This window comes from Cebidichthys violaceus, unplaced genomic scaffold, assembly GCF_023349555.1.
Source record: "Cebidichthys violaceus isolate CVI_PGR_0920_01 unplaced genomic scaffold, fCebVio1.0.p SCAF_17, whole genome shotgun sequence".
Taxonomy (NCBI): domain Eukaryota; kingdom Metazoa; phylum Chordata; class Actinopteri; order Perciformes; family Stichaeidae; genus Cebidichthys; species Cebidichthys violaceus.
Genome location: NW_027176340.1, coordinates 52486 through 73419, shown reverse-complemented (window position 1 = coordinate 73419; position 20934 = coordinate 52486). Strand labels below are relative to the sequence as shown.

At 39.7% G+C, this 20934-nt stretch overlaps 1 protein-coding gene across 9 annotated transcripts in view; it reads right to left on the bottom strand.

Annotated features, from left to right (window-relative positions):
- plekha6 (pleckstrin homology domain containing, family A member 6) overlaps positions 1–20934 on the bottom strand; it is an 82293-nt gene that overhangs the window by 40019 nt on the left and 21340 nt on the right. For 4 of the 9 annotated variants that reach the window (XM_068711808.1, XM_068711804.1, XM_068711806.1 and 1 more), the window contains exons 1-5: positions 10758–10906; positions 7837–7920; positions 4344–4458; positions 3495–3611; positions 2457–2529 (exon numbers count right to left, since the gene is read on the bottom strand). In XM_068711808.1, coding sequence (XP_068567909.1) covers positions 2457–2529; positions 3495–3611; positions 4344–4458; positions 7837–7920; positions 10758–10789 — 421 coding nt within the window. In that variant the 5' untranslated portion in view covers positions 10790–10906. Of the gene's footprint in view, positions 1–2456; positions 2530–3494; positions 3612–4343; positions 4459–7836; positions 7921–10757; positions 10907–13526; positions 13654–20934 lie in introns of those variants that run through there. The other 5 variants (XM_068711810.1, XM_068711809.1, XM_068711811.1 and 2 more) reach the window with 3 other exon arrangements.

The window sequence follows — 20934 nt, the reverse complement described above, 5'->3', positions numbered from 1 at the left end:
CTCTTATCACAAAGTGTTTTCTGTGTACATCTTCTGGGACTATCCTGGCTTTATTGCTGGGATTCTCCACAATGTTATTCAAGCCCTGAGGTCGAGGACAAACAGGAGTAACAACAGATTACTGAGACATGAGCCCTACAATACAGGACAGTTGCTGTAGGACAAGAAAAAGACAAATCCCCTGTAGTCATAATAAGACTGGAATACCACTGCAATTTTCACAGGCAGGGCAATACACAGCACATGGATTTGGATTCAGTGTTGATTACAAGATCTTCACTTGGCTGCATTGTTTTTGCTTGTCTCATCTTTTGTTATGGAAATGGGATTATGCCAGAGCAGGTTATTAATTACGGAGAAGATCTTCCCAAAACTGCCAAGTTCACATATTTGGGCAGCACTGTCAGACACGATGGGGACACATCAAGAATCGTCTTAATGAGGCAAGGAATGCTTTCAAAGTACTGAAAAACACATGGAGGTCACAGCAGTACACCATCAAGACCAAACTCAAACTGTATCAGGGCATGTCTTTAATCCACTCTGTTGTTCTATTATAATAATAATATATGATATTAATATAAAAACCTATTCTACGGTTCTGAATGCTGGAGAAAGACAAGAGGTTAAGACCATTTCAAATGAGAAACCATATGACAAATGCCAACAAGAATGCATGGAGACCACCCTAATGAGAAGAAGATGGAGATGGATAGGACATAAAAGACCCTGCTGATACTACAAGAACAGCCTTACATTGGACACCAGAAGGGAAAAGAAAAAGAGGCCGACCAAGAAACACATGAAGAAGAACTGTGAGAAGGAGATGCAGAGCCTAAACCACTCATCGGGCACCATCCAGCGACTCGCCAGGACAGACGGGAGTAGAAGACTTTTGTTGCTGCCCTACATGCCAGGAGGCATAAAGGGCAATGATGAGGTTATTAATTAAGATTCTGTTAAAGTGTTTTCTGTTCAGAGACTGCAGCCCGCATTACCATGGTGATGTACTCTGCTGAAAAGAGAGCTACTGTCATGAGAGCAGAGCCAGGCTGCAGTCCAAAGTTAGCTCAGTGACCCATTAATCTGCATGTGAGAAATTCCCCTGATGAGTGTATGCACATTCACACATCTTCACACACGCACACACACACAAACATTACACTCTTTATACAAATACAGGAGTTTGTTTGACCCATCCACCTTCCCTCTTATTGTGACTTTTTGCTGTCTTTACACTTGCTGGTAAGCGTTCACGTGGGTTACACACAAAGTGCTTTCCTGAGACATCTCTGAATTACAGTGCATCTGTTTGTCTAGGTGCTTTAGCTATGAACCCTGTTTGAGAACAGGCAGCGTTATATAAGACGAAATTGCAGCATTATAGAAAGTTAACAACACAAATTCATATTATTACTCGAAGAGCAGTGATATTAGCTGAGTGAAGTCAATTCAATTTAATTTTATTTATAATAGCGTTGAATCATCCCATTAGTTATCTCAACACACTTCATATAGACTAGACCTTCCTCTATAAAGTAGTAAGAAGCAGTGATTTCATTCATACATGTTCTCCCCCTCACAACAGATCTCAATGATATCCTGTAACATACACAACATTAAATATAATACCACAAGCTCTCAGAATGACTGCACTACTCAAGGCTCAGTGTGTGCCACAGCCAACCTGTGACTGACAGCTAAACTGCACGTAGGAAAAATACATTTTAAACAAAAAAGGCCAAAGTGGGAGGGAATGTTGCAATATAACGGGCTGTGTGTCGTGGAAATGTGTACATAGTTGGCCTTGGTAATTGTGTAGATGTGCGGTTAAAGTGTGGTTTAAGCCCTTTGGTTTAAGCCCTTGAAAAAACAGTAGTTAAATATCTGACTAAACATTTTAGGACATATTAACAGCATTACAAAGGATGAACGTAACCTACTCAAAGCAACATGGCTGACTAATGTCTGTTCTTGATTGCATCATTAGTTTCATGTTAATTATGGACACTGTGATTAAAGTGAGACACACCACCACTGCCATCAAAGATTTAAGAGATGTAAAGTTTGTCACCTGACAGTAATGGTAAAGGGACTGTTATTGTAACACTACATGTCATCAGTCACCCGTTCACCTCCATTCATTCCTACCATGCAAGGTGCCACCTTCCCATCAGGACTAACTAACATCCATACCCATTCATACACCGCAGGAACTGCCGGCCGGAGCAATTTGGGGTTAAGTGTCTTGCCTAAGGAGACATCGACATGGACTAGCGGCGCCTGGGATCGAGCTGCCGCGTCTCTGATTGAAGGAACCTGTTTTACCACTGAGCTAGTAACCCTCATGCTCGTAAAACATCATCTAAATACAAGACAGCCTCTCACTACAAATGTTATGAAGTGAAAACACTAGAAGCAGATATCTGAGCAAGAGAACAGAATGAAGCACAAACCTCGGTAGTAGAAGAGACATCTGTCAGTGAGGACGAACCACCTCTTGTTCCACTGCTTCACTCCACTGCTGGCCTGTAGGAACACACATTACACACTCATTACTCATCATCATCATCTTTATCTTTGTCATGATTATCAACACATCCCATAAACAGCCAAAAACCAACAATGAATGTATCTGTACAGCTTCTGCCATAGAGCTTGGTAAAGCATGAACAATTCAAGGTTTCAAGGATCATTTATTATCATTATGCAACGTAGGGATGCATGACGAAACATGACAAACAAAACAAAAAGAGTAGTACATTACTGTCATAAGAAATGTAAACAGCAGCAACAAGAACAATTATCTGGGCAGATAATATGGCCAACACCTTCAAATTAAAAACCTTAGGAAAACATTGGTCATCAGGTCAGCCTACTTTCTGTTTTCTTCCTGTCAAGCCAAATCAAAATTGCTCTGCAGTTGCTGATTTGCAAATCTAATTTGTTGTGATCTCTTGACTGTTTGGACATGTTAACAAATTGGCAATTTGCTAGTAATTTGTACACAAATGCAAATTGAGTATTACAAAATATTACAGTAGAGTATCTGGTTGATGTGGTCTCAGAATGTGACACTGCCTACAACTCCACTGCCTGTTAATGTGCTCTGATGAGCAAACGGTAGAATAAGTCAGTCCTCTTACGAGTTAGCAGAGCAACTCTGTCTCCGTAGAGCTACTATCATGCAACTCTAGAGGGTACAAGGTTTATCAGAATGTGCTTCAAATCATTTTAAGGAATAGTAGTCACTTACCTTTTCTAACGTCCTTTTAGACTTGGCCTCTGCATTGCTGTTATTACTTCAAGTAATTTAGTATAGCACTTCTATTAAGTTATGCATTACACAACCCAGTCTCACTCACAATTCATCGAAAACCAACAGTTAGCCAGTGCCCCCCTCAGAGTCTGAATCTGACGCACCGCGCTTTCAACTAACTCCGATGTAAACCCTACTGAGTCATTATTAGACAGTCAGAGAGAAAATATTGTACCTGCTTGTACAGCCATCCCTGCTTGGTGACCTCTGCTCTGGGATTCCTGCGCATAGAGTTGGAGCGCTTCCCGAATGTAGCTGCTGTTCTGGGAGTACTTCTGGGAGTACGAGACGTCTGCAGGTCAGAAGAGATAGAGGTAGAGGAGACGGAAGAGGCTTCATATATTGGTTATGTATTAAATAACTTTTATCAAATCAGTCAATTTACACTGTGATAGTGAGGTATTATGTCTGACAGACGGTCAAGTATTTGTTTCCATTCATAGATGAACTTCCACATAGGTGGTAAAGGGAAATGCTCAATAGTGTGTGTCCATCAGTTCGTTATGAACTGATAAGTAATTTTCATGCACAGATGTAGCCGATATCATCCAATAAGGGAACTCATTGACTAGAAACTAGGGATAGATCTAAGTATAATGAATTATGTTCTTAACCTTGACGTGAGGAACATGAGGTCAAAAAAGGACATGAGGGAGAATTTGTTTAGTAAGCCAAGACTCTTTAAGTAACACTAGAGAGTTCGATCACTCAACTTCCTGAGGACTGATGAAACTAGAGGCTTGCTTTAATTCCCCTCAGTACACAGTTGATTTATCGACCATGAAAAATGTGCAGCAATAGCACTGATGTCACCCAAACTTAGTTCTTTTTTCAAATTTCTGGAATTAAAGATTGATGCATAATTCTTAATTTAACATCGAATCTTAACAAGAATGTCTGAAATTAAATTTGGGATTACTTGGAACACTCTGGAACACTCTGCCATGGATTGGTTAATTAGTGTGTGTGTGTGTGTGTGTGTGTGTGTGTGTGTGTGTGTGTGTGTGTGTGTGTGTGTCCTCACCCGAGTGTAAGGTTGGGCTTCTGGGGACAAGTCTGACACCATATTGGCACTTTTGGAGTGAGTGATCTTCTCAGAAGGAGTATTCACCTTCCCATTCATGTCCAAATCACAGTGCCTGGACAGAAGAGCAAAGGCATGAGCTCCCGTTTGTGCATCAGAGCATTTGCACTTCTACGCCTTATTGTCTTGTGGCCTGCCAAGAGAAGTGTGTGATTCCCAGAATAACTACTGTGCAAAATGACAAATGGGATGAATTTGATCTGAACTGATTTGTCATGGTCTAATAAGTTCCAGTCTACCACACTGCAGACTTCCCCACCAGAGAAAATACCTGTGTTTACTGACAAAAACCTCTAGTGGCCGCATTGTGGATGCCAGACACAAATGTGGAAGGAGTGTGATGTTGTTACAGTGTGTGACTATAACACCCGACACTGCTGTTCACATCACACCACAACAGTCAGTGTTGGTATAACCATGACCATGGCAATAACAAAGGACCTGCTTTGAAGTTAAGCTTTGTTGTGACTTTCTTACTGCTGCCTAGTTTACTTAGAGTCCTGTGTAAGTCATTGCTGTCTAGTCTAGTCCAGTCTGGACATGCTGAAGCTAGTGTATTCCTAATGTAGTTTAACTATTGTAGTCTTGACTAGTATTATACAGTAGTGGAATGTAACTCAAGTATTGTACTGAAGTCTGAAGTACATTTTATGCTACTTCATAAATCTACTCCACTACATTCATTTGACAACATTTGTTACAGATTTGGATTATTAATCCAAAATATAAATGAATAAATCATGTTGTATTTTTATGTATTGAAATACCCGGCAGTCTATACAAAGTATATAAATAATTACATTATATAAGTCTACAATGATCCGTTATGCTAAATCCTTTTTTATTTTATTTATTATTTATTATTTTTGTACATGAAGTATTTTTTTGATGTTAATACTTTTGTACATTTAATTCAGTAAGATTTTGAATGCAGGAATTTTATTTCTAACAACTTTTAAAGTAACATATCTGAGTACTTTCTACACCACTGGTATTATAGTCCATTAACAGTTGTTATAATAAAACATCTTTACAATGTTAAGACAAAGCCACTAATGTTCCCTAACCGCCTTTCACACAATAATGATTAGCAATACTACTGTAGGTAAAAAGCTTGTTAGCCAAGCATGCTAAGATAAGCGGCCTAAATTTATGAACATGTTTAAACTTTTGCTCGTGTTTTTTTTTCAAAATATATAAAAAAAAATGGGTTGAAATAAACCATTACCAAATCTCAGTATCATTTATAAAAATAGTTTCCTCTCGTCTTTGGAATGAATATTATTGAAATTCTGATTAAAATCACGATGATGGGCAGATGCTGTCCTCCCTAAAGGCGGGACCTCTTCTATCAATTTAATACATATGTTTAATACTAAGCTGTGATTTTATCCAATCAGATTTCGTCCCTATGCTGTCTCTAAATTAAAAAAATCTGCCCTGAGGCCTTCAGAATTACAACTAAATCCCGTTGCTGTTTAAGTAAATGAGGACGATATTGTTGATTGTCATAGTCTTCAACCAATCAGATCTTTAGTTTGACATGGTGGGCGTATTCTTTCTTCTTTGAGTCTTCTAACTGACCTAAGTACGTCAGCATTAACGTGCGGCTTGATTGGTCAGTGGGCTAGCGTGACTGTTGTGAAACTAGCTAGCAGAACTGTGTAGTAGTAAGAGTTAAAGTTTAAAGATATGTAAGATGTTTTTAAGTGACATTACATTTTTTGCGTTTTGACATGTTTGGCGGTGACAATCCCAAAATCTACTGCCTCTGTGGAGCGGACACTTTCAGCCCTCAAACGCATTAAAACGTATTCAAGAATTGAATTAGCCAACGCAGCGTTTAGCTTGTTGTAGCAGCCCTGAAGAACCCGTGCAGCAGCACGCTAGTCGTAGTAACTTCGTTACTGCGTCTCTCAGATGCCAAAGGGGGACTTGTGCTTCAGTATCAGATGCAAAGGGCTTGACAAAGCAATGGTGCTTGATGCTCTGGGAACGAGAATGGGCTGCAGTTGCATAAAACTACCACATTTCATAGATATTGATGAAACGCACTGCGGGGGCTGTGGGTGGAGCGAGCCATTTTGCCATTCCCATATCAGATTTAATTTCATCATATCTGACGTGTGCAAAATTTCATGAGTTTTCGAGCAACTCTCAAATGTGATTAATTTGAGAGAACAAAAAAAACCATTCCATCAGTTTCAAAAGGGCCTTTGCTGACAGCCTGGTTGGTGCTTAGGCCCACTGATGCCAGTTTACAGATGGTACTGTTGTCATGTTCATGTGTGTCTAACATGGGTTAGTAGTGGATGATTGATGGTGTTTGTCACTAATCATTCAATTATCAACATCATCAACAACCTCAAGGAGCCCTACATCGATCGACTGACTAGTGGGGGGATTCATTCATGTCCTGCATCTCATTTCCATTCTCCCCATAAACACTTCTGTAAATGAAATCACTTCGCTCCACTTTTTCCTCTTCTTTCCTCAGTGTTTTCTTTTCTTACTATCATTCGACATGGCTAGAGATGTTGTGGGTCTTACATCACATTAAGTCATGTCAGTGATGCCTCATCATTCATTGAAAGCACACTAGATTATCTTTAACAAAATACAAACAAAGCTTAAAGATAGAATATACTTACTTTGTGATTCATGTCCTATAAACGTAAAATGCATTTTTCTGCTTGCACCAAATATCTGTCTAAAACTAATATTTCCACAATGTCCTTGCTGAAATGTATTGTCAGAAATGCTTATTAGCATCCTTTACATGCCAGCTGTCAGTGGCTGCTGCTGTTCCAGTGGAATTGCATGGAATGAATCACAGAGTGGAAATGAATCATGCTGCACTAGATAATCCATCTCCTTTTTTCATAGTTCTCTCCAATAAAATTGCTTGTGGCTGACAATATATATATATATATATATATATATATATATATATATATATATATATATATATATATATATGTATATGTTGTAGTATTGACCTAAATAGCCTGAAACAAATAGGCTTTAAAATGCTTGTTCATATGTGGATTTAAGGTCGGAGGCTGGTTTGCAGAAAAGACTAAATGTCTTGGGTTTATTGGTTAACTAGTGTGGTGTGTAATACTAGAATACAGTGGAATACTAACGCTTCTGAACAATACAAAATGAAAACAGATATAAGCAGTCCTGTATGCATAGACACGCTTCCACCAACAGACCTGTGTACAGTATCTACTGCATCCTACTGCTCACCAGCTGATGGTTGAAGACATGTTACTATTAGTGATTACAACATTCCCTTCTTCTTTTTGTGCTAACAGAGAACACCCATATCTTGATTACAGAATAATAAGATTGGGATTTGTAATCATGTGAATAAATGTAGCTGACGATACATTTTACTGCTGGTAAATTCTGTTTATAGGTCACTTACTGCAGATAGGAGTGTATTGTTGTTGGCTCTTCCAGCTGGAACGGGCTCACTGCTGGTCCAGCCGGTCCACTGGGGTCATGTTGACTGGAAACAGACAGAATGGCACAGAGGACATGGATCAACATACGATATTCGAGATGATATCCTAGAATGTCAGTAAAATCTATTCTTTTTTAATTTGGATTATCAACCTGGATAATGATAATAATTACACGGTATCTAACCCTGGGTCTTAAGTTCACAGTCCCAAATGTCAGCAATTCATTTGATGAATAAATGTTTCTTTTTCTGATAGGAATGAAGGACAAACCAGAATGTCCTCCTGATAGTGTGCAACAAGAAGTGATCTTTCAAACAAGTTGAAATTTCACAATTCATTTTTTGAAGTCAAAACCCTGCAAACATTAACTCCCAAGAAGGCCACATTGTCATCATCAAATGTAATCAATCCGGAATGTTCCATACTCGTCCTGCATTTTCTTTTTTAACTTGTTTAGGTGATGATGTAAAGTAAAAGGGTGAGGGTGAGGGTGAGGGTACTCAGGACTCAGGTAGCAGCAGCAGAAATTAGCATTGGGTGTTCCAGCTGCCCAGTCACTGATGACATCACACTCAGCTGATGCGTCAGCTGATCAGAACACAGCTGCACTGCAGCGGTCTGCCTGCATCAGCTCTGTCCTTGCTTAATTTGCTTAACAATATTCATAATCCTCAGCTACTTCAAGGCTTCAAACTCACATGCTGATGTTCTGGATCCTAGGGCTCTCTGAATGTGTGTGTGTGTGTGTGTGTGTGTGTGTGTGTGTGTGTGTGTGAGAGAGAGAGAGAGAGAGAGTGTGGGTGTATTTCCTTTATTTTGATTGTGGCCCAGTTTCTGCATTGATATCTGTGTTTCCTTCTCATATAAAGACTGTAAGGTGTTAAAGCTGAAGTTTTCAATATATTCTATATTAACCGTCAGTCAAATAACTGTTATGCAAAGAGACTTTTTAGTCTTTTGATATGCATATATGGCTTGTGAGTGAGGCGACTATGCAGTTTCAAAGATTGCAAATCTCAAGAGCCATGATATAAGTTATGATTTACACATTGTTGCACCAAGCTATACGATATATAATTTAATTTATTTGACAATTTATTTCCCCCTGTAGTTATTTATTGTGAATTTCATGCATTGGATCAACAGCAGAAATCAACTCTTGGCTGTTGTCTGGTTAATATCCCAGATTGCAAACATTATTAATTTAACACTGAGTCATGGAGTTTACTATATAATCTACTTTAAATCAACATAGTCGCAATGTATTAAAGGTCTTGTTTTCAACATTACGGTTCTAACATTTAATCAATATTTTCTCAATGTGCCTACTGCCAACTTTCCCACAAAAGTATCTTAAATTAAATGAGGACTGGTCAAACAACAATTGTAGCTGGGTTTCGGAATCATTCATTTTAAACAAAGCTTCACTGTGCAACGTTGTTTAAGATGACAAACAGAACTAAAATGTTGAAATATTTGATAGTAAAATAGCAGGAAGAAAACAGTAGTCTAGTTTGGTCAGTCAAACTAAAACTATACAGGCATGTAGGTGAACCAGCTTGTTCTTTGGTAGTGCCATCATCTTGTTGTCTATTGTTGTAGATGGTTGGTTAATTGACTACTTTTATGTAATTGTATTTGCTGCTAAATTGATGCCAGCTAGCATTAAGCTAATGTAAGCAATTTGCATGTCTGAAGTTAAAATTTTCATTCACATTGGTCCAGATACCAATACCAAGCTTCTGCTTAAACTACAACCAAGTCACTTAAGTCATTTATTCTAGCCTTTTAATGCTGAGCAATATGATGAAAAAAGACATGGTAGCAAAGTTAGCATCAAACAATAATACAAAAGTTAAACTTCAACTTACTGCAGATATCTAACCCATTAAATGTCACCCTTGCTGTTTGTTCTCAAACTAGTAAACTCACAAGCGTCCATTTTTATACTTTTAAATTCATATACAAGCACTTATATGATGCACCTAATGGATACAAATGGATGATTGTCTTGCATAAGACCAGAAAGCTTGTCAACCTTGTCACGTCATTCAATGCGTTCTATTCTGTCTTATGTCACCCTCACTCAACCTTTGCCCCTTCATGATGAGCATGTACAACAATAAATGGAACACCACCTTTAAATGATGTCCACTTGCTAGCTTTTTCCAGAGCCTTCTGCTGAGGAAAACACATTTCACGTTTTCCTCAGCAGATGGAGTTTAGTGTGGAACTTCAGTCACATCAATCAATGCCGGAGAGGTGAGGTTGAAAGCTCTGGAAAATGCTTGTGAGTGGACCTTGAGTTCCTTTTTTAATTGTTTTTGAGGTGAAGAATGAATGTTCATGCTTTATTGAAATTTATTTGCAATATTGGTAAAATAAATCTCAATCTAGATGTTCTATGCCAGTGTTGTATTTAAAATGGACTTAATAGTTAAAAATGGCAGCAACATAACATGACATTCTAGTCCCACTGTCTGATAGACAGCTGATGAGGAATACAGTGAAAAACAAGAAAGCACCACAGCAAGGAATGATTCTCACCAACAACACACAAGCAAAACCATGAGCACTGCACCACTGTAGAACACCCCAGCCAGACACACACACACACACACACACACACACACACACACACACACACTTACCAACACACGGTACTCCAAACAGCAGTGTACACAAAGGACACATATCATCCATACATACACAGCAGGGCTTATGGTTTCCCTGCGTTTCCTGCTGGCACTGCATTGCAGTCATCTCTGACCTCCAAGCTCCTGGCTGTCCACTCCTCCATCAACCTCCCCTCCTCCTCTCCTCTTCTTCCTCATCTTACTCCAGCCCTGTGTGTCACTTCCTCCCTTCTCCCACCACCTACCCGACTCTCCTGTCCACACGGAACTTCAACATCCTCCCCTGAATCAGTCATGTACCAACAGTGCAGGAGGCGGGACGGATGGACGGACGAATGGAGAGATGAACAGAGAGGTGGAGAGCAGTTGGACAGATGGAGGAGAGAAGGGAGAAACACACCGCTGTCCTCTTCTCTCTCCTTCAGACTGCATGCCTCTCTCTCTCTCTGCTTGTCTCCCCACCTGTCTCACCCTCCCTCTCCTCTCTCTTTATCCCCTCCTCTCTTGCTCTCTCTCTCTCTCTCTCTCTCTCTCTCACGCACACACATACACACACACACACACACACACACACACACACACACACACATGCTGCCTTCTGGCTGAGAATTGCAACACTCAGCTTATTCAGTTCCCTCAGTCTGGTTGATATATGCTCTATCTCTATCGTGGTCTTCTGTCTATCCTTATCTCATTTACTGTCCACCAGGATCTGTCATTCTTTCGTATTTCTCAAAAAGGCCAACCCTTAAACAAAAAATCAGCTACTGTCAGAGCTCAGAAGGACTTCCTTTTTACCTGTGTGTGTGTGTGTGTGTGTGTGTGTGTGTGTGTGTGTGTGTGTGTGTGTGTGTGTGTGTTCACATCTGTCCAGACTGATAGCAGAACTCCTGACCAATGCTCCACAGGAACAAACATCCACTCATTTGGTGAATTAAAATAAAAATATAAGGAGGGAGGATGAAGAGTGAAGGAGGGACGGAAATAAAAGGAATAGGAAAAGAAGGAAAAAGAAAAGGAACAATAGGAAAGATAACAGTTCCTAGCAAATACACAATTAATTGGACATACATTGGTGGAAAGTATTCAGTAAAAAGCTCAACTTTCCTGCTCCAGAAAACAGAATACTTGGTTAAATTGTGACAGAGGGTTTCATTATTATCAGTTAACGGTACAGCTCTGTTTTTAATATTTTTATAAATATGGAGACTGTCGTCGGCATAAAGAGTAAGTAGTTAATGATGATCTGTGCTTTCACTTCTTCCCACACAGATTCATCCCACAATGTGGAGTTTTCTTGAAGATTGACTGGATTCATCATCTTCATCAACTCATCATCCTATCAACCTCATCAGCCACCAGTGTCTGGACTCCACGGGGGGATTTATAGTGTTGCCGCTCAGGGCGATCACAACTCGATCACAAATCTCCCTGTAGAGTTCAAGCGCCAAAGAGTTTCTGTTTAACTCACTAACGCAGCATCTGTCATAATAAATATTATACTAATCATTCACTTGTCTCTCCTGATTGAAATGCACATGAGCCTTATGGTTGAGGATATTGTACTGATTTATACTGGGTATGTTATTTTAAGTTTATTTGTTTAGGGATAGGGATATAACCAGGCATTATGGTTAATAATCAAAACATTCTCCTAAAAATGAGGTCTGTTCTCTGTATAGCTTTAACTATGGTAAAATGCAAACAAAATAAAAAATCAACACAGAGGACATTTGTATTACTAGATTGGATCCAAACTATTAATATGTATAACAAATAAAACCTATTTATGGTTTAACCCTCCACTCAGCTTTTAGATTGACCAAACTAGACCAAAGGTATGACTAAGAGCAAGAGCATAACTGATCATTTTTGTAAACTGATCCAGCCAGTTAGCCTATGATGCTACTGGCACACCACTGAGCTCCATGCTATAAGACTCAACCAGCCAGATCCAAAGATGTGGGCCAGACATGCTGCTGACCATGTCTCCATCTCTACGACAACCAGCACAGTCAGTCCAGTAGAGATGTGAAACACAGCAGGAGAGGTGGTGCAATGTGAGAAACTCAGCCGTGATTTTTTCATGATTTTCCAATTATTTTCCAAATCACTGGTATAATTCATGATTTCCAATTATCTTTGCTCTTGATCAAGGATCTATAAATATAAAATATGTGAGTTAACTTTCGGTCAAAACAAATTAGATGGTTCCAGGGAGCCATGTTAGAACTGACTCTGGTCAGCATGAGGACCACTGCAGCAGCTACAGTTATTGTGGGTGTCATCCTCCACACCTTCCAGTCACATGGCTAACACAGCTAGTCCAGTTAGAGTGTTGCACTGAAGCCTGATTTATCTGAATATTCTACAAAAGGTGCCTCTCATAAATCACTTGCTGGCCTGATTTCAGAACTTCATAGCAGCAGAGCTCCAAACAGGCAGCAGACGTCTGGCCTAGTTGGCATCAACAAGCAACTTTCTATTTAATAAGGTGACAGGAAGCCTGAGCCATACTGTCCCCTGGTGGACAGAGCAGGCACACACAACAGCCCTAACTTACAGAATAATAATAATAATAATAATAATAATAACTTTATTTATATAGCTCCTTTATATTATATATAACCTCATATAGTTAACTCTATTGAATATCACTGGATTCTTCACATATTTCCTCTCCACGTAACATAAATGAAGGCGTGTTAGCTCTCTGTCTCGTGGTCACAGCCCACAGACATGGCTTTATTTAGTCCTTCACCTCAGCAGCTAGTCACACACACACTCACGCACGCACGCACACACACACACTCACGCACACATGCACGCACACATGCACGCACACATGCACGCACACACACACACACACACACACACACGCACACACCAGCACATACACACGGAAGCACAAACCCTGAACACAAAGAGAAAAGGAACTGATCCCTCCATCTTTTCTGCCCCCTCCTTCTCTTCCTTCAGCGATTCAAACAAAGAACACGTGCAGCAGTGCTTACCTTCTTTCAACATCCCTTCCTTCACTTTCTTCTCTTCTTTGTTGCTTTGTCCACTCCAGTCTTCCAGTTGGTTACAACATGTTTGGGCTTTGCTAGAACGAGCCCATCTGCAGAAAGCCCCACTGGTCTGGATAAAATGAAAGAGAGAGAAAAAGAAAGGAAGAGATTCATTCTGCATGTGAGCAGGGAATCGAAAGAAAAGAGAAATTTGAAACCTCCAAGGCTCCAGTAACAATCACCCCCTCCCTTCCTCCTCCTCGCTGCTGTCTACCTCCATCTCCCTCTGTGCTTCCCTCCCTTTCTTCTCCTCTGCCTCACCCCCCACTCATTTATTTAGCCAGTCCAAGCACTCACTCCTTTATCTTTTCCATTGTCACTTCTTTCCCTGTGACTGTCTTCCTTTCTTTACCGTTGCCTTCATTTTATCTTCCTCAGACCTCCATCTCTGGCTGTCTCTCTTTACTCTTTACTTTTTCAACAAACTGAACCTGGAAGGTTAAGACTAGAGTTGTTCCATATTTTTATCTCCATCAACAATGTGCTGGTCCTTCTCTCAATATTTCCTGACATTGTTGGAAAGGGACAACGTTCTACTGAATACCTCAAATTTACAGGACTTAATCCTCACTGTACTAGAGTAGGCACAATGGTGCTTTGCATTCATTATTAAATGCTGACTCACCGAGTCACAGATACATCATCTGGGAACCATGAATGTCAATCTATCCTATAGTTGTACACCACCCCTTCTCATATAGCAGCCAGGTGTAAACTGGTGTGGTAAGGACCCAGAAGCAGTACGACAGACACACGGAATAGTTGGAATCGAAACTTTATTCTAGACTGAACACACAACAGGTAAACAGTCTTGGATCTGCACACGTGTAGAATCCCACTCGGTGGAACGCCAAGCCGTCAAGGGAGAAGGCCGACAGAAACCAGAGGAAGCAGAATCTCTGTACAGCTTCTTATCACCCTCTATGTACCAACGTACATTCATAACTAATACCACACATATTACGGTAATCAGCGTTGCATATATGTCTGACCAAAATACAAAGAAAAAGGAAAAATTATTTTTGTAGAGTTTTTAAAGTGTTTTTGTTTGGAATATGTATAATAAGCATATCATTTAGTTATCGCTACTGAGAATTTATCAAACATAAAAAATAAATAAAAAAACATGACGTAGATCATCTATTGCATTATACATTATATTGCATCTATTACACACATGGAAATAAAGTTGTCAACACGCTGAATATCTATGATCAGAATCATTATAACTGTATTTTAACTGCTACTGTGTAAAGAATACTGCTGTTAAAAAGAACCTGATTTGTTTAAAGTGTTTTAAACCAAATGTTATTGTACTTTTGTTCATATAGCAGTACTTCAAAATAAAAGTGCACAATACACTACTTATGAATTAATTATACATTTTGCGCATAACAATGCGATTAATCGCGATTACAAATTTGAATCTTTGCCCAGCACTAATATATATATATATATATATATATATATATATATATTTTTTTTTTTTTTAATTTTAAATGAAAATGAAAAAAGCAGGGTTGTCATATTTAGTTTGATTGTAAAAATACTTTACAGTAAAAAAACGGATTGAACTCATTAGCAAGACCAGCTGAGGTAGTGATGTCATCAAGTAAGCTGCTGTTCCAATTGCCCGTACTGCGTTCTCTGGACAAGTCCAGACTCCAAGTCCGTACTCCAAAAGTTCACAAGTCCGTACTTGTGAACTTGGGTATTGAGAAAGGCCCATAGTGACAGGAGAGAAGGGGCAGAGCTGTGACACCAGGCACCCTTTATCTTCTGTTTGTGTCACATGGCACTTTCAACTTACTCCAATGTAAACATATCAATGTCAGTATTACACACTCAGAGCGACGGACGTAGGATAAAGACAGAGAATGAGACTTTCACCCAGGAGACCGCAGTTTATGTCCCCTGTGAAACTGAAAGTCAACGTTGATCACTTTTTAGTCAGTCAAGTTAACCTCAGCCACACTCTTTTCCTAAACTCAACAAAGTGGTTTTGTTGCCTGATCCTAACTTTCTGTAAAAACGGAAGTTTATTTTGAAAAGACACTGCATGTAACAAGAATATATTGACACGCCGTCCCTGACGTGTCCAACAGTGACGTGAGTGAGGGTATGTGACTAGTTGGGGTCAGAATGTGCTGAAAAACATAAACAAGGCTCCAGCTGCATGCTGACACACTGGTTAAACCTGAGAAGAAGCTTCTCCTGAAACTGCTGGAGAGGAGACATGTTTCCATTGAACTCGTTCTGAGCTGCCTTCGTACTCTTTACTACCAGTAAGTTAACCATGGGAAGAACAACTTTACCTTTTGGACCCTAGACCTGATTTATGGAAGAGAACATCCCAAAAATGAATGAAACAACACACAATGACACCTTATAAAGTCTATTATGGTGCATCAGTCACAGCAAAACACAGGCCTGTAAGGAGGACACATCATCTTCCCCACTTTGTCTCACTCACATGTCCACACAAGCCTCTACCAACACAACCACACACACACATTAACACATACCTTTGGAGTATGATCACTTGTCCAGGCTGCTCTTTAAGCTCACAGCAATAGACATACTCATACTTCAGTCAAGTCAAACACCAGCCGCTCTGTGAAGTCAGTGTTAACGCTTCAGGAACATTTTGTGTTTATACATGCTGTATACCATTTTAACTCTCAGAGAGCACAAACTGCACCTTTCTCAAGGCAGTGAAATCTGCATCAAAATGCACACACTGCAAAGTCAAAACTGGCTCATCCATCTGCCATCCATCCATGTGTTTTCTACCTGTCATGGAGGCAGCAGAGGTGGCCCATACTTTCTAATACATTTCACAATGTTTTAAAGAGTTCTGGCAGTTCAGCGTAGGCGGTGTCTCTAAGAACTTGCGGGCAAATTGTCAAATTTTACAGAAAATGTAAGATCTAATGAATTGTGCTCTGGCTCATGCATGCACTGCATCTTATGTATCCAACATGTCAGGAAAGAAAGTGAAAAAAGCCCCTGATCTGAATTAAATCTAAAGCGCCTGTGTGTTGGGTGACATATTCTTTGTTTCAATATAAGATATTTTATTGAACCTGGATTAACTTGGGGGTAACATGAAAAACACCAACATTGACATTTTCATAGAGCAATATAAGCTTTCAGTTGAAGTTGTCCACTAATGACTTTCAGTCTTTGGTCTCTTTATGCGCTAAATGCTTCAGAATGTTCTCCAGCGAGTCCCTAATTGTCTGCTGAGCAACTAGTGCACAGTGTCTTCATCAGAGCCCGCCCTGTGTGGCCTCTCTGTCTGTATACTCTCTGTATACTGGTGGGTGCGTCTCATACACACACTAAATGTGCGTCGGTGTCAGGCGGCGATTAGCACTGACCACTGTTGATTGCTCTCTCTGGGATCATCACTACAAGCAAGACCTATTACACAATGCCAGTTGATCCACTGTTAAAAAAATAAATATTGATTTGATGTGTGCAACTTTAAAGCCCACCACAAGTAGAAATAAATACATGCATACTTAACACAGCATCATTACAAGAAGCACTAGTGGAGTCCTGTAAAAGATGTTTTGAAGAGTTGCTGTTACCATTTTTTTTTTTTGGGTTGCTTCAAAATAATGATAGTAATCATCTTCTGTCGGTGTGTGTGTCGATGGCAGTGCAGTCCCAGAAATAGCTCCTGCATGTACATCCACTCTATAATCACCATCATATGCTTTGAGACTGACTGCTCCCCCGTCCGTCTACTTACATGCAGAAGTCTCCAACATGCTGTAGACATTGCTGTACTGTGACACTGGAGGTCTAACTCTACATACTCAGGATCCTACAGGACGATGCTGGAATATGATGTTGTTTGTCAAGAGATTTCTTTAGAATTTTTTTCAACTTTTCAAACAAGCCTGAGGATGACAATATTTGATGATCCTCCGTCTGTCGAAAAAATGGCTGACTGGCAAAAGGCTGATACACTGACCTTTTTTTGTCACTTCACCAGGTCAACAATTCCACCTGCTCACACACAATTCCACTAACTCTTCTCTAGGTCCACCATCAAATGCAGTTCATCCCGATAACACCCGACCACACTTACAACACATTCATTCACAAACACTTCATTCATTGAAATTTGTTATTATATTATTTTGTTCAATGAAACAAGTTTTTGTTGCAAAACAGTTTCTACTACAGTGTAATGTTAATGTTTTAAAAGGTGTTGTTTGTAACTGTTAGCTTTAGGTGGGACTGTCCTCAATAAGAAGTGCGACTGCTTCAGGCATTTCAGCAAGTGTCCAAAACAACATACGCTTACGTTTAAACCCTGGAAATTCTAATAAGGATGTATGATGTTGTTGGTAAACAGCAGGGGTCACTAATAGACGGACCGGATCCGGACCCAGACATCGTTGTATCTGGACCCTGGACCTAAAACCGATCGATCGATAGTTAGTGATGTTAGTAACGCAAGTCATTAGTGTTGTTAGTTCCGTGAGTCATTAGTGTTGTTAGTCACATGAGTTGTTAGTGATGTTAGCCATGTGAGTCGTTAGTAATGTTAGTCAAATGAGTTGTTAGTGTTGTTAGCCATCAGGACTAACTAACATTCATACCCATTCAAACACCACCAACAACAATTTGGGATTCAGTGTCTTGCCCAAGGACACATCAACATGGACTAGCGGAGCCGGGGAACGAACCGCCGATCCTCTGATTGAAGGACGACTCGGCTCTACCACTGTCACCCACAATATTACATTTTCAGTTGAGAGGCAAAGAAATAGAAATGCAGATCATTTTTTCAAATTGATTATTTCCCCCAAAAAATGTCGAATTCATTCATCTACAAATTTACTGTACATGCAAAATTATAAGTACATTTGCGTGTAATTTATGTGGTGTGAAAATGAGTGCTTGTGACTTAAGTGATACTATTAGGACATTAACAACCTAGTTATGGCATTATTTTCATCAAAACTAAAATCAGTAGGTTGTGTGACCAGTTGAGTATAAGCATGCAAACTCTTGGCTCAGCACACACTGGATTGTTGTCACTTAAATCTGCTGCAAATAAAGCCTGTGGCTGCAGACACTACATGTTCCATTTAAAATTAGATGACCTGTGATGGAAAGTGGATGTGGATATTCTCAGGATGGATGACTGTGTTTGAATAGTCAAAATGAGTCTGCAGCTCCTCTACCTGCAATGGAGACATGACAGCTAGATACATTATTGAATCAATGAATCTATTAGTATGCATTGGTTTTTTACTGTTTTTTCATTTGGATAGCGTTGATATTTAGAAGATGTCAGTAAAATCTAATTCTGGAGGGATTTTCCTGCATATGTTTCCACTGTTAACTATAATTGAGGCAATTTTGAAAAGTCAATTACTGTTATTTCTGTAAAGCCTCACCAATGAATTCCACTTGCTTCTACTTTGTTGCTGTTATTGTGTTGCTGTTTGTTTTTTTTCTTTGACTCAGTGTGAACTACTGTCACTGAAACACTTCCTGCTGTCACAGTTCAGCTTCCTTCTCTCCTGCCACTCCATGGCCCAATCCCAATCTCCACCCTCACAGACTCACAGCCTTTGAGGCGCGCTCCTGCGAAGTCCGTGAGGGGTTAGGGCTGTCAAATCATCGAGTGTTTGAGGCTCTCCGGCAGACATTTTGAGCCCTTTATGAACCATTTCCATAAATCTGCATAGAATGCTGACTTTGCCTAAGGGAATTACCCACAAATCATTGCAATGTGACGTTAAACACGGAGTTACCAGTGAACGCATGGAGCAGTAAAAAAAGGTAAACAAAGAGGACGGCTCACGTGTTCAGCCTGTCTTATTCGATTTACTCAGAAACATTAAGGGTTAAAGATGGAACAAAAATAAACTTGAAATCAGAGGATATTTATTTATTTATTCATCAAATATTTGATGTTGTCATTGAAGCCGTTTTGACAAAAACGAGTAAATAGATTATTTTAAATTACCTCTCATCTTGTGAGGAGAGAGCCTGAAGACGTTCAAATCAGGGAGTACAAAATGTAAAATAAATACCCACAATTATACATCATATTTTTTGTTGTTTTCATGGTAACTTGATATGTTGCAGCAAAAAGACTTTCAAAAACTCTAACCGCATCAACAGCCGTTTCCATCTAACTACGGAGCTTAGAAAATGAAGATTTAGCAGCATATTGGCTGTGAGGCCCGTCTCTGGCAGATGTCCTGGCGTACACCAGGGATGGACTTATAGCTGCTGCAGTGGATTAGACCTCCCCCATCTGATCTGACTGAAGGCTGGTTATATAATCACGGCTGAGGGGGTCTAGACCTTATGACACTGCAAACTGGCACATAAAAAGACTTTACTGTGCTGTTGCTGACTTGTTCTCTGACACACAAAATCACGCACACACACAAATAGGGTAGGCTTGCTTGTCCTAGTTGCTGCTTCTCTGATTGTTTCCTTTAGCTAGAATCTACGCATCTCACTGAATTGCAGTATGAATATAGTAAACTGCATAACCCTGACAGTCTCAGCTCAGTTGGATATGGAAAATATAATCACTGAACACGAGGAAGAGAATCCTGGAGAGTAGGAAGACCATACAGTTAATAGACGTTGGTTCTCCCAGCTATTAAAGCTTTGTCTGAACTAACATTTATTGTGGCAACCCTGTGGCCTAGGAATTACGTTTTGTAACATGAAACATATGTTATGTGTATGATTTTATTGACATATTGAGAAAATGTTTTTATTTAATGTGGTTTGTCACACAATATTGATTCTGAGTGTACTAGTAAACTGTTGACTGACAACATATTTATTTATTTTTGTCAAAATATCCAATCTTGCAATACGATATTCCTTGTAGCACTTGTAGCAGATTGTAGCATTAGAAGAAGAAGAAGAAGAAATTTATTATATTGTCATATACATTTTTTACACAAAATTTAGCCTCTGTTTTTAACCCATCACCAACTTATTGGGAGCAGTGGGATGCTGAGAAGCACCCGGGGAGTAATTAGGGGTTCAGTGTCTTGCTCAGGGACACTTCGGCACACGAAACGTCCCAGGCAAGGATCAAACCGTCTACTTTGCGGTTACCAGACGACCCTCTTAACCCAGTGTGCCACGGTCGCAGTAAGACTGGCAGCACTCGGTTAATGTTGATACTGTTGATGGTGGTCTGGTTTAATACAGAGACACCATGTAATTTAACATAGTAAGCCTTTCAAAGTGATTTTGTTACATAAATCTAACCACAGACAGGAGTCTGGTTGCAAAACTAATCCAACAACATAATTGGGAAAAGAATTCAGTCGATAAAATGTACTTG